At 18.3% G+C, this 13,264-nt stretch overlaps 5 protein-coding genes across 5 annotated transcripts; 1 reads left to right on the top strand and 4 right to left on the bottom strand.

The window, feature by feature from the left end:
* Positions 1-575: 575 nt before the first annotated feature.
* PGAL8A_00337300 (conserved Plasmodium protein, unknown function) lies at positions 576-1,845 on the top strand (the record flags this gene model as incomplete). Its single annotated transcript, XM_028672404.1, has 4 exons — positions 576-615; positions 856-922; positions 1,073-1,145; positions 1,249-1,845. The coding sequence occupies 4 exons, from the start codon at positions 576-578 to the stop codon at positions 1,843-1,845; spliced, it is 777 nt and encodes a 258-aa protein (XP_028528960.1).
* A 768-nt stretch (positions 1,846-2,613) lies between these two features.
* PGAL8A_00337200 (pre-mRNA-processing factor 6, putative) lies at positions 2,614-6,763 on the bottom strand (the record flags this gene model as incomplete). The annotated part of the gene is made up of 2 exons (XM_028672403.1): positions 2,614-3,332; positions 3,430-6,763. The coding sequence occupies 2 exons, from the start codon at positions 6,761-6,763 to the stop codon at positions 2,614-2,616; spliced, it is 4,053 nt and encodes a 1,350-aa protein (XP_028528959.1).
* A 1,727-nt stretch (positions 6,764-8,490) lies between these two features.
* Positions 8,491-10,254, bottom strand: PGAL8A_00337100 (conserved Plasmodium protein, unknown function; the record flags this gene model as incomplete). Its single annotated transcript, XM_028672402.1, has 1 exon — positions 8,491-10,254. The coding sequence occupies one exon, from the start codon at positions 10,252-10,254 to the stop codon at positions 8,491-8,493; it is 1,764 nt and encodes a 587-aa protein (XP_028528958.1).
* Positions 10,255-11,500: 1,246 nt separating this feature from the next.
* On the bottom strand, positions 11,501-12,041 carry PGAL8A_00337000 (conserved Plasmodium protein, unknown function; the record flags this gene model as incomplete). Its single annotated transcript, XM_028672401.1, has 2 exons — positions 11,501-11,719; positions 12,012-12,041. The coding sequence occupies 2 exons, from the start codon at positions 12,039-12,041 to the stop codon at positions 11,501-11,503; spliced, it is 249 nt and encodes an 82-aa protein (XP_028528957.1).
* A 487-nt stretch (positions 12,042-12,528) lies between these two features.
* Positions 12,529-13,096, bottom strand: RPL36 (60S ribosomal protein L36, putative; the record flags this gene model as incomplete). The annotated part of the gene is made up of 2 exons (XM_028672400.1): positions 12,529-12,824; positions 13,054-13,096. 2 exons carry the CDS (start codon positions 13,094-13,096, stop codon positions 12,529-12,531), a joined length of 339 nt encoding a protein of 112 aa, XP_028528956.1.
* Between the last annotated feature and the right edge of the window lie 168 nt (positions 13,097-13,264).

Here is a 13,264-nt window from a genome sequence, read left to right as displayed (position 1 = left end):
TTTTTTTTTTTTTTTTTTTTTTTTTTTTTTTTTTTTTTTTTTTAAAGTATAAAAATTTATATAAGAAAATATAAGTTATCTATATTTTGTATGAATTAAGTTTCATTTTTATTAAATGATATATTCTTAACATTTAAGATAAGAAATATATCCCTTAAAATTACCTAACTTAAAATTTATTTAGAGGATCTTCAAAAAATAAAAAGCATTAAGTTAATAAAGTAGAAATAATATATTTTCTTAGGTTGATACGAATATATATTTACAAAAAAAAAAAAAAAAAAAAAAAAAAAAAACAGAAAAGAAAAGAAAAGAAAAGAAAAGATAAAATGATAAATAATAAAATCAACATCAATATATATTAATGGAATTAATAATATGTTCATAATTCTATCAAATAGATTTTAAATTTAAAACGTGAATTTATAGAAATGAGTTATATCATTTTACAGTCTAATATATTAAACAAATAAAATTATTATTTTTCATGAAAATTATCAATATTTTTTTATATAATTTTTTTTAAGAAAATAAAATTTTTAGCAAAAAAAAAAGAAAAGTTTAAACTTTATATTATGTCGAAAAAATATTATGATAAATTGCTAAGTGACATTCGTAAGTTTTATATGAAAATAATGAAAATAATGAAAATAAAAACATATATTTTTCTATTTGAAGAAATAATAAATAAAAATAAATTTATTATTAAACTATACGTTTAAATTTCTGCACAGTCTACTTTTTTCCCCTTTTTTTTTTTTTTTTTTTTTATCATACATTGTATATTTTTATTATTCAGATGATATAGATTTTTATATTCAAATATTGTATAATTTTTTTATTGTTATTTTTTAGAAAATCAATCAAAACCAGTGGAATCAAAATTCGGTTCTTATATCCTTAAAAAATTTGGATGGGAAAAGTAAAAAATAAAATTAAATAAAATGATAAAAAATAAGGAATAAAAAATTAATATATATATTGTTATTTCTTGAATATATAAATGTAATTTCCTAAATTTAATGGAAATATATCTTAAAACAAAAAAAATTCATTTTTTTTTTTTTTTAAGAGGGAAGGGATTAGGTAAACACGAAAATGGAGAAGTTAACATAATGAAAATAAAAAAATACGGAGAACATGGAGTAATTTAAAAAAAAATAAAATTAATTATAATTTTTAAGAATGTTTTCTATTTATAAATACGTTTATACACAAAATATAATATGTTTTTTATTTTGAGTACAGTTGGGTTACAATGAACATGAAGAAGAAAATGAGAAATGGTGGGAAAATATGTACAATAATTGTGCCAAAAATATTAAGAAAATAAATAATAATAAAAATTTATTCAGTGGTAGGGAAGATAATTTACATTCATCAAGTGACAATAAGATTCAAAATGATAAAAATGAAAACATAAAATATTCAATTTTTATAAAAAAAGATAATTCTACAATATCTACAAATAATCAAGAATCTTCAATATGCAATTTAGAGAAAAAAAAAAATTTGATAGTTATCGATAATAAGGGAACAGATAATAAAAAAAAAATTAAAATAAAAAATAAAGAAATTAATAAAAAAAGAAATTATGAACAAATTATAGATAAAAATAATACATTCAATAAAAATGTATTAAATGAAATCAAATCGGAAGGAATAACAAATAATAATGGGAAAATAACCATTAAGAAAAAAAATAAAAAGATAAATAAAGAAATAAATGATACAGAGAATTTAAATGGAAAAAAAGAACTAAAAATTAAAAAAAAAGAAAAGAAAAAGAAAAAGAAAAAAAGAAAAAAAGAAAAAAAAAAAAAAAGATTAACAGATGAGATGTAGTATTAAAATTTTATTGTTACAAGACTTATTGTAAAAATCTGAAAAATAAATACAGTAATTTAAATCAAATATGAAACTATACATATCACAATAAAGAAAGAAATATAAAAAAAATATAAAAATAAGAGATTGAATGTTATTAAAAATTTTATTTAATTATATTAAAGATATTTAATTTTGTTATAAACAGAAAAGACAAAAAAAAAACGAAAACTATTTAAGATTTATTGGAAATTCTTTTGAAACTAAAATAATTTAAATAAGAAAATAAAATATAAAAAATAAAATATGGAAAAATAAATATATAAAATAAAATTAATTTTTAAAGGATAAACTCATTGATTATATCTATATTTGTGACAAAAAAAGTTTATTTTTAAGGTTTTTATTGTAATCAAAATACACCTAAAGTTAGTGCATACTAAAATATATATATATATATATATACTTTAAAAATTTTTTAAATTTATTAAAAAAATTTATAACATTTTTTTAAAGTCTAAATAATATAAAAAAAAAAATATACATACAAAATAATAATTTTCTTTTTTGTTATAAATAAATATATATAAAAGCACATTTATTTTTTTTTTATAACTTTATTTGATAAAACAAAGCAAATTTAAAAAGGTAAATTGTTAATAAATATGAATAAAAATGGGTTTTAAAACCATTACAAAAAAAAAAAAAAAATTTATATATATATATAAATTTGTTCGTTTTATAATATATATATATTATTGGCTAAAAAAAATATTCTAATTTAATTTATTTTTTTTTTCTTTTGTCCGAATGTTTAAATTCTGATGTGTATTTTTTTTCTTTTCTTTTGTTCTTATTTTTCTCATTACTTTTAAGTCTATTTTCATGTTCATTAAATTCTTCTTCCTCTTTTTTTGATATACTGTCCTTGTTCTTTTCATCAATTTTTTTTTTATCGTTATCCTTTGTATATTTTTTTTTTTTATCTTTATCTATTTTTTCATTATCCTTATCATTTTTTTCATTATCTTTATCAATTTTTTCATTATCTTTATCTATTTTTTCATTATCTTTATCTATTTTTTCATTATTTTTATCAATTTTTTCATTATCATTATCTATTTTTTCATTATCATTATCTATTTTTTCATTATCATTATCTATTTTTTCATTATCTTTATCAATTTTTTCATTATCTTTATCTATTTTTTCATTATCATTATCTATTTTTTCATTATATTTTGTATCTATATTTTCAGCTCTTTCATCGATATCACTATTTTTTTTCAATTCTTCTTCTTTTTCTTTATATTCTTTTTCTTCTATATTCATATTCGTGCCTAATTGATTATTTACATTTTCATCGGTGATAATTTCCCATATATTTTCTGAAATTTTTTTTTTTAAAACATCAGGGAATAATTCCTTTATATATTTATATAACTTTTGTGGATATTTTAATCTCCAATTCTCAACTCTTTTTGTAATTTTATTCCACATATAACCTAAAAAAAATAAAAAAAAAAAAAAAAAAACATATATAGATATACATAGATATATGGATAGATAAAAATGTATAAATATGCATGTATATAATTATACCTCTATTTGGTTCTGCTTTTATGCATTTATTGATTATATCTTTTTGATTAATTTCATTCTGTTGATCAATTTCAAAAGCTAAAAAAGTTGCCCATCCATCTCCAAAATAAGGATTTAAAGTAATAACCCTGTAAAACCATTTTCTAGCTTTATGAATTTTAAAATTAAACCAAAATAATTTAGCTACAGTTAAAACTACATATGCATTATTACCACAATTATTAAATGCACTAACAGATTTACTATTTTGTAAGTTTTTATTTTCTAGTTCTATTGCTTTTGACCATAATATCCCTGAAGAAGGGCATTCTTTTAAAGCTTCAGATATAAATGGATTTATATTTTTATTATTACAACATAATTCTATTTCAATTAATTTTAGCCATAATAAATCATAATTTTCAATAACTTTAACAGATGCACTTCTTGTTGAATTTTTTTCCAAATCATTTTTATTATTTGATATATTACTATTAGAATTAGGATTTTTTATATCATCAAAATTTTTACTTAATTCTTCCTCAAAAGCTAAGTCACTAGTTTCAATTATTTCTTTATTTTTCAAAACATGATTATTATTATTTAAGGAATGCATATATTTTATTTTAATTTTTGCTTTTTCAACTAAAGCTCTAGCAGAAGTATAATTTTTTTTTTCAATTTGTAAATCAATAGCACAAATCCATAAATTAATTGATGATGGACAATATTTTAATCCTTGTTCATATATTTTTTGAGCATTTATATATGGATCTTCATTATATTCATCTATTTTGTGATCTACACATTTGTCTCTATTAATTTCTTCCTTTATATTTTTACTACTATTATTGGCATTAGTTACAATTTTATTCATATCATCCAAGCTATTTTCTTTATTAAATTTATCATATTCTAATTCAATTTGTCCCGCAATCATATATAATTTATCAAAATATTTGTGAATTTTTAACGCTTCATATACAAGATATTTTGCTTCTTTGTAATTTCTTAATAATCTCTCCAGTTGAACAGATTGCATCCATATTTTTGGTGTATTACATTGTACTCTTGATTTTTTTAATAAAAATCTTGCTCTATCAAATTCATTATTTTCTCTCTCTAATTTAATTGCTGCTAATGATATGACCTCTGTATTTTGATTATGCATAAATGATTCTGCTAAAATTTCTCTCGCTTTATCTATTTCATTATTTAACCATTTTTGTTTTGCTAACATTAACCATAAAACACTTGCGTGTGGGCAATTATGCACAGCTCTTTGTAAGACTTCATCTACACTTTCTTTTTTTCCATAATTCAATTCTAGATTAGCTAAGGCTAACCATAATGATTTTTTAGTTTTAAATATTTTTAGTGCTTCATTATATAAAATTCTAGCAGTATGAAATGATTTATTATTGATGCAATTTTGAGCATCTTGTTTATAAATACTTTTTTTATTTAAAGTTTCCACACCTATATTCATTGTGTTTCTTATAATACTTTCACATGTATGAGGAAAGTTCGATTTCTCACATTCTTCAGCAAATTTTATCCATTTATCTCTTTCAAAAATGACATTTTTTGAAGACAAATTTTCAATACATCTTTTAATAATAGTATCTACCATATTAATATTACCTTGCTTTTCTTCTAATTTAGATGCATTAATCCATATTTCTGCACTTGTAGGAATTTTCTTTCTTGCTTCATTTAAAACTTTTTGAGCTTCATTATAATTACAAAGTCTCGCTAAAGCAATCCACATTTCAATACATTGCGGGATACATTCTACTGCCCTTTTTAGAAGAATATATGCATTATTTTCATTTTCTAAAGATATAGCTTCTTTCCATAAACGTACTGAATTAGGTATACATTCGATGGCTTTTCGCAAAACTTTTCTTTTATCATCTATATTCTTTTCTTTTTTATATGCCTCTAACCACAATTTAACAGAAGTTGGTATATGTTTAATAGCTTTAGCTATAATTATTTTTGCTTCACTAATTTTATCTTCTAATCTGACTGCTTCTAACCATACATCCTCATTTTTTGAACATTCAATACATCCTTTCATAATGATTTCTTTCGCTTTATCTTTTCTTTGAGATAATTCTTCAACACGTGCTGCTGCAATCCATCCTGGTCCATGTTTAGGATTTGTGCTGATAACGGATTTTAATAATGATCTAGCTTTATTAATATCAGCCACATCTGCATCATTTATTAAACTCTTTGCATTTAAATTTGTTAAATAACCTTTAGGATCTATAACGGTTTGTCCTTCTACATTATCTATAAGTTCATCTAGTTTAACTGATAGTACAGTTCCTCTAGCTTCTCCTAAATCATTTAATGATAATTTATTCACATTATTTAATAGTGGAGTATTATATCCACTAACATTTGATGCATTTAAGGGAGTGTTATAACCAGATAAAGTAAAAGGAGTGTTTAAACCACTATATGCCATATTATTTTTTAGAGGATTCCTATTATACATAGGAGTTTCATATCCTAAAGCTGTAGAGCTTTTCATAAAAGGAGTTTGAAATCCTAATCCTATCGGAGTTTGAGCTCCTAATGGAGTACGTAAGCCTAATGGTGTTTGTAATCCCAATGGTGTTTGCAATCCTAATGGTGTTTTAAGTCCTAATCCAAGAGGAGTTTTAAGTCCACTAGAAGAAGAATTATTATAATTTAAATGCATGTTAGATTCGTTAATTCGACTCATTATCAAAGAATCTGGTGGTGGCAAATAATTTTTTGGTGCTTTTTTTTGTCTTTGTTTTGAAGAATATTGAAAAACACTTGGTATGGATTCCCATTCTTCAAGAGTTACATTCGCTAGATTTTTTTTTAGGTCACTAAATTGCTCTTGAATAGTTGGTTTTTGAGCTCTCATTTTTGAAATTTCTTCTTTTAATTTATTTTCTCTTCTACTTTTTCTTCTTATATCCATACGTGCATCTATATTTTCATAAATTTCATCTGCTTCTTTATCTTCTTCATCATATTCTGTATCTTTAAATAATGATTCGGAATAACCATGAAATTCGTCATAATTAAAATCAGAGTAATCGTTTTTATCTTTATCATCTGTTGTGTCATCTCTACTAACTCCTCCTGAAAATCCTGTCACTCCTCTCCCTTTTCCAGGAATATATCCAACTGGTGGTTTACCAAATGGTTCTATTTTTATAGGATTAAAATTATACATTTCATTTTTATTATTTTTTATATCATTTTTTAATGACATATAATTTACTGATTCATCTTTTTTTATATTTAATGGATCACTATTTAAAATCCCATTTCCTAAATAATCTTTATTTTTGTTATCATACATATCTTTTTTTTAAAAAAAAAAAAAAAATAAAAACAATAATTTCATAAGTAATTTTGATTAAGCTATTATTTCTATATTTTATTTTTATTTACTTATTTATTTATTTTCCTTAAAATATATACAAATATTCTTTGAAAAATATATTTTTATTAACTGTTTTATTTAAAACTTTGGTATATTTACAAAATTTATTTAGATTTTTTCAAATATTTACTTTTATATATACTGTTTATATTTTTTTAATAAATTTATTCCAAGATTCTATCTTCATATATAATTTATTTTTTTTCAGAATAACTGTTGAAATTTTTTCATTTGATTACTAATTTTTTCTTATAAAAATACTATTATAATTTTATTTTTTTTTTTTTGTATATTATACCATTTTAGTTTATATTTTATTCATTTTTTTTTTTTTTTTCTTCTTTTTCTTTTTTTGTTATTTATGCTAATTTAATTATTTTAAAATGTACAATAATTATGTATAATTTCATATAATATCAATAAACAACACTATACTAATTTATATCCTGTAATTATTTACTTTTTTTCTAATTAAATATCCTAACTCTAAAATTATTATATGCAAAATATTTTAATAAAATTATATGAAATCCTCAAATTTTAGCAAGCGTTATATGTTTCAAAATAAATATTCCCTATATATATTAAAATATAAAAAAAAAAAATAAAAGGAAATTTTTATAGGAATTATATTAATATACCTTTATATATGTTAATTAAGAATATTACTATATTTTTATTAAAAGAAGTGTATATTCTTTTAATAATTTGAAATAATGTAGAAGTATATATAATGATGGATTACAATTATTTAAATAATTCTTTGAAATTCCATTAAAATAATAAAAAAAAAAAACTAATAAATATATTAAATTATTTTTTAATTTTTTTTTTTTCTTTTTTATTTGTAGGTAAATTTACATATATTAATGTAATATTCTATTCTATAAATAATTAAAAAGCTAAAAAAAATTAGTGCTTTTAAAAATAAAATTATGCTTTTTTTTTTTTTTTTTTTTTTTTTTATATACTTTAAATAAGGTATTTTAATTGTTTTTAATTTTTTTTTATTAAAATGATTGAATTATTTTTATTTTTATAGTAAAATAATTGAATATGTTTTATTTTATTTTTGTTTTATTTTTATTTTTTTTTTTTTTTTGTGTTAAAATACTTAAGTTTTAATTTGTAATGTGCATAAAATATTTGAACTATTACTTTTTATATAGTTACAATTTTCTTTAAAAATATTAAGTGAAATATATTTTTAAAAACAAAATAATACAAAAACGTAATTTTTTTTTATTTTTATTATTATAAAAATTATAAATTTTTTCTTTCGTACCATACATAAAAAAATAATGAAAAGTCTGGAAATAACAAAAGTTAAATATTCATATATTAATAAAAAAAAAAAAAAAAATAAAATAAATTTTAAAAATAAAAAATGAAACAGAATAAAATAATTTTATTTTATCATATATTTTTTGTGTAATTATAAAATGATGTAATATTTTTACAAAAGTTAATATTATAGTATAATTAAAATAAATGCAAATTTTAATAAAATACTCATTACAATTACAACATATAATTTTATTAAAAATTAATAACATTATTGCATATTAGACGTTATTACAAATGTACATAAACATAAAGTTTACTATATTTCCTATTTTTTTTTTTTATATGTATGAATTTTTTTAAATAAATTTTAGTGAATTATTAAAAATATCAATATCTTTTTGTTTAATTTTTAAGAAATAATATTCTTGAGAACATATAAAAAACCTATAAATTATATTAGTAGGTTTGAAATTGTATGTTAATAAGATAAAACCACTTGAAAAAATTAAGAAACGTATTAACCTAGCTACAAGGGGATAAAAAAATATGTTGAGAACACATAATAATAATGTTAAAATAACTAATAAGTAACCAAATTTTCTTAAAATATAAAAAAATATTTGAGATGATTTAGTAATGCAAAATAAAATATAATGAATATATTTTATATTATTTATTATATCATCATCAATTACACTAGATATAAATGTTTTAATAATAGTTAAGTTATTTTCTTCATCTATATCTTCATCTGTGTAATTATTAAGACTAGCATTATCTGAATCATCTTCTTCATTTCCACTTCTATTATTATTATTATTATTATTATTATTATTATTATCATTTTTCATATTATTATTATTACCATTGTATAAAAATGATACTGAACTTTCTGAATTTGAGTTATCAGAATCAGTGCTACTTTCATCTTTTGAAAAAGAATTATTGCTTGTTTTATCGTCTTCTAAATTATTTTTTTTTAAACATTCCTTTTTATCTTTAACATTGCTATATAATTTTCTATCTGATTTATTCCAATAAGTAGATATGTTACATTTATTTTCCTTTTTCTTTTTTTCATCAAAAATAGAAAAATTTTTAGATTTTAATTTATCGCTTTCTTTAATAATAGAAACCAGAATGAAGAAAATTAAACTTAATGCTACTAAAAAAAAAGAGAAAAAAAATTTTGAAAAAATAAAAGAAAAGCAAAAAAAAACAACAAAAAATATTGAATAAAAAGGAGTTTTCCATGAAGCAATATTATAAATAATAGAAAAAAAAGGCATCCAAATAGTATCAATATTTAGTTTAATAGTCTTAATTTCTTCATATAATTGATTTACATTTAAATCTTTTTCTAATATTTCATTATTCTTATATATATAACTATAATTTAATGAAGTTATTGTATTCAATTGTAAAATTGAATTACTACAATTACTTTTGTTGACTAATTTTGCAAAAATGCGAATATTATAATCATTCATATCATTTTTTAAAATTGTTTTATTATTTATGTAGCTACTTTTTTCACTTGTATTGCTTTTTTTTTTTTTGTTAGACTCTTCACTTATTTGGGTTTTATAAATATAAGGATCGGTTAATATTGCAACTTTATCAATGTATTTAATAATTATATCATATTTTCTAGACAATTTTAAATCACAAACATTAATAAAAGCGCTTCCAATATATTCATCTTCTACTATTCCTTCAGTTTCATCCATGTCATATAATTGAATTTCAATTTTACTTTTAATATAATGAATTTGCAACTCTAATTTTTCATCCCATATATTTAATGAATTATCCAAAATTTTTGTTCTGTAAACCTCTACATCGTTTAGTAATATTTTTAAATATGGATGCATTAAATCATTATCTTTATTTGATCTGTAAGTACTTATTCTATTTAAATATCCATATAGTAATAATCTCAAAACTAAAAAACCTTTTGTTTTTATTGGATTGAATGAATCATGAGGGTTAATTAAACTTTGCCACCATTTATAAGTTTTTAAGTTCTCATTTTTTACATTTATCACATATAAACCATTTTCTAGTATTAAACTTTTTGAAAAAAGTGTTATTTTCTCATTATTTCTTGTATGTACCATTTCATTAAGTTTATTAAAATTTCCTTTTACTTTTAAGAAATTTTGAAGTGCATATTTTTTTAATATAATTTTAATTTTAATTTTTTTTTTTTTTTTAAGAAAATATATCAGTACTAGCTTTATGCTTTTTTTTGTAAAAAATAGATAAAAAAATAAATGTGCAACAAGTAATATATATTTCTTCTTGTATAATTATGTTTAACCTTGTAATGAAAGTTTTATAAATAACTTAAACTTTTTTATTTCTTATATTTTTTAATTTATTTTTTTTTAACTTTATTATTTTTTAATACGTGCATCTGCTAATTGTGTGTGAGTGTTTTTTATTCTATTCAAATTAAATTAAAAAGTTATAAGAAAAGAAAATAAGAAATGTAATTATTATATTCGTAAATTTTAATAGTTACATATATGAGGTCACATATTATAATAAGATATTATTTTAAAAAATATATAGAAAAAAAAAGCAAAAATATATAAAAATTCAATATATTTTATTTACATTTCATTTATTAGTCTTTATGTCATTATTTTGCTTTATTTTTTTTTTTTTTTTTTTTTTTTTTTTTTTTTTTTTTTTCTTTTACCTTAATCTTTTTTTTTAATTGTGAAAATAATGAAGCAATAATAATAAACTTAAAAAATAAGGAAATCAATAAGAATTTTTTGTCATTAGTACATCATTATAATTCTTTATAAAATAAAAAATTAAAAAAATTTTTTATTATTTGAACAATATTCAAATAAAAAAAAAAAAATAAAAAATAAACTTTTAAAATAGACCTTGAAGAAACTTATGAAAAATACTTTTAAGAATTAAAAATAAAAAAATTAAAAAGGCAAAAATTTTATCATACGATGAATATATCATAAATTATGTAATACATATTCAGCATCACAACACTTTATTTACATAAAATTATTTTAGGTAATATTTCTATGAATATTTTAATTAACAACATATGAAACATTAAAAAGTGGAGAGAATATAAAAAAAAAAAGAAGAAAAAAAATATTAATTATAAAAGTGAAATTACTTAAAAAGTATCTATATTTTTAATGAATATAATAAGTATATATTAAAACTGAAAAAAAAAGAAAAATAGTAATGTTTTCATATGAAAAATTTAGATTTTTATAGAAATACAACGTATCAGCAAAAATTATGTTAATATACTTTAAAAAAATAATACATTTTTTACTATTTATTTAAAATTAAAAAAAAAAATAAATAACCATAATAATTTCATTTGTCTTTATGGTAATTGAATTTTTTTTTATATTTCTTATTTTTTTTTTCCTCTTCTAAAATATCTCTGACATTTTCACTACATTCATTGATTTCAATTTTGTTTGTGTTAATGTCCCTTTCTTTTTTTTTAGTTTGATAAATTTCCCATTCTTGGATAACAAATCTTTTTAAATAAAGAAAATAAATTATTCCCAAAATACCAAAAGAAAATTTCTAAAATAAAAAGAAAATAATAATAAGAAAATTTTTAAAATGTAAATAAAATATTATATCATATTGATGATATGTATTTTTACTATAAATCAAAAAATAACATTTATTTTATGAATTATAATTATTTTTCTCTTTCTATTTTATATATAAAAATAAAAATAAAAATAAATAATTATATAAAAAAGGAGAATTCTATAATATTATGTAATAGGTATAAAATTAATAATTAAAAAAAAAAAAAAAAAAAAATTATTAGATAAAAATAAATATTGTTTTTTCTTAAATATTTTACAACTCCTTTTTCCCATAGCCCACTTTTCATTTTTATAGCATCTTTTGAATTGAAAATCTTTTTTTATGAATTAATAGTAGTATTTTTTATTTCAAAACACAAATAATTTTATTTCGTAATAATAGTTTACTTTTTTTGCACTCCATATGAAAAAAAAAATTTTCAAAATTTAATATTTTATAATACATTTATATTTTTTTTTTTTTTTTTTTTTTTTTTTTTTAAATTTATATTAAAAAAATTTTTTTAATTTAAATGTTTCAATTCCATTTGCTTAATAAAATTAAAAAAGAAATACAGTAAAATTTTTGTGTGTAAAATTATAAATTTCAAATAATAATAAAAAAAAAAAGAAAATAAAAATATGAAAATAAGTGTTAATATAAAAATAGAATAATATATATATATATATATATAATAAAAAAGAAAAAAAAAGGATGAAAAATAATATAATAAAATGATATAATAAAGAAACAATAAATTATTAAAATTATAAAAAAAAAAAAAAAAAAGGTTTTTAATGCTTTTCAGCAGCTTTTCTTCTCTGTATCATAACAATTTTTTGGATTTCTTCTCTTTTTGCTTTTCCTCTCTTATGTGTTCCTAATTTCTTTTTTGCATACTTTAAGCTTCTTTTAATTGAAGCTGATGTACCAATTTTTATTAATTCAATTAATCTTTTCTCATATGGGCTAAATCCAGTTATTTCTCTAACAACATCTTTTATGAATTCTTTTCTTTTAGATGGTTGCTTTTTTTTTTTATTTATTTTTAAATTCCTTTTTGTTACAATATGTCCACTATTAAAACCAACTAAAAAAGAAAATTTTCAATAAAAAATTATTTTCAATTATTAATATTTATATATATATATATATATATATAATTTCTGTAGTTTCTTATGAATATATAATATTATAACAAATAAATTACTCCTATTTTTTTATATGAAATTATATAATATGTTGCATTTTTCTCATATCTATTATATTTCTTTTTTCTTTGTATTTTTTTATTTTATATTTTTTTTATATATAATAACCTGCTATTCCTGTTGAAGGTTTTGTTGATGATTTTCTTCCCATTTTATAAAAATATAAATATAGTAAGAGTTTCTATGTTATATTTAAATATTTACAATTTTAAAATTATATATAACTATTTTTTAACAATGTTATTTTTCTTCTTTCTTAATTATTTTACTTTATTTTCTTTTTTTTTTTTTTTTTTTTTTTTTTTATAAAATTTTTTTT

The sequence above is a fragment of the Plasmodium gallinaceum genome (assembly GCF_900005855.1).
Source record: "Plasmodium gallinaceum strain 8A genome assembly, contig: PGAL8A_v1_98, whole genome shotgun sequence".
Classification (NCBI taxonomy): domain Eukaryota; phylum Apicomplexa; class Aconoidasida; order Haemosporida; family Plasmodiidae; genus Plasmodium; species Plasmodium gallinaceum.
Note: the sequence above shows the minus strand (reverse complement) of the source record. Positions and strands in the feature narration are given on the sequence as shown.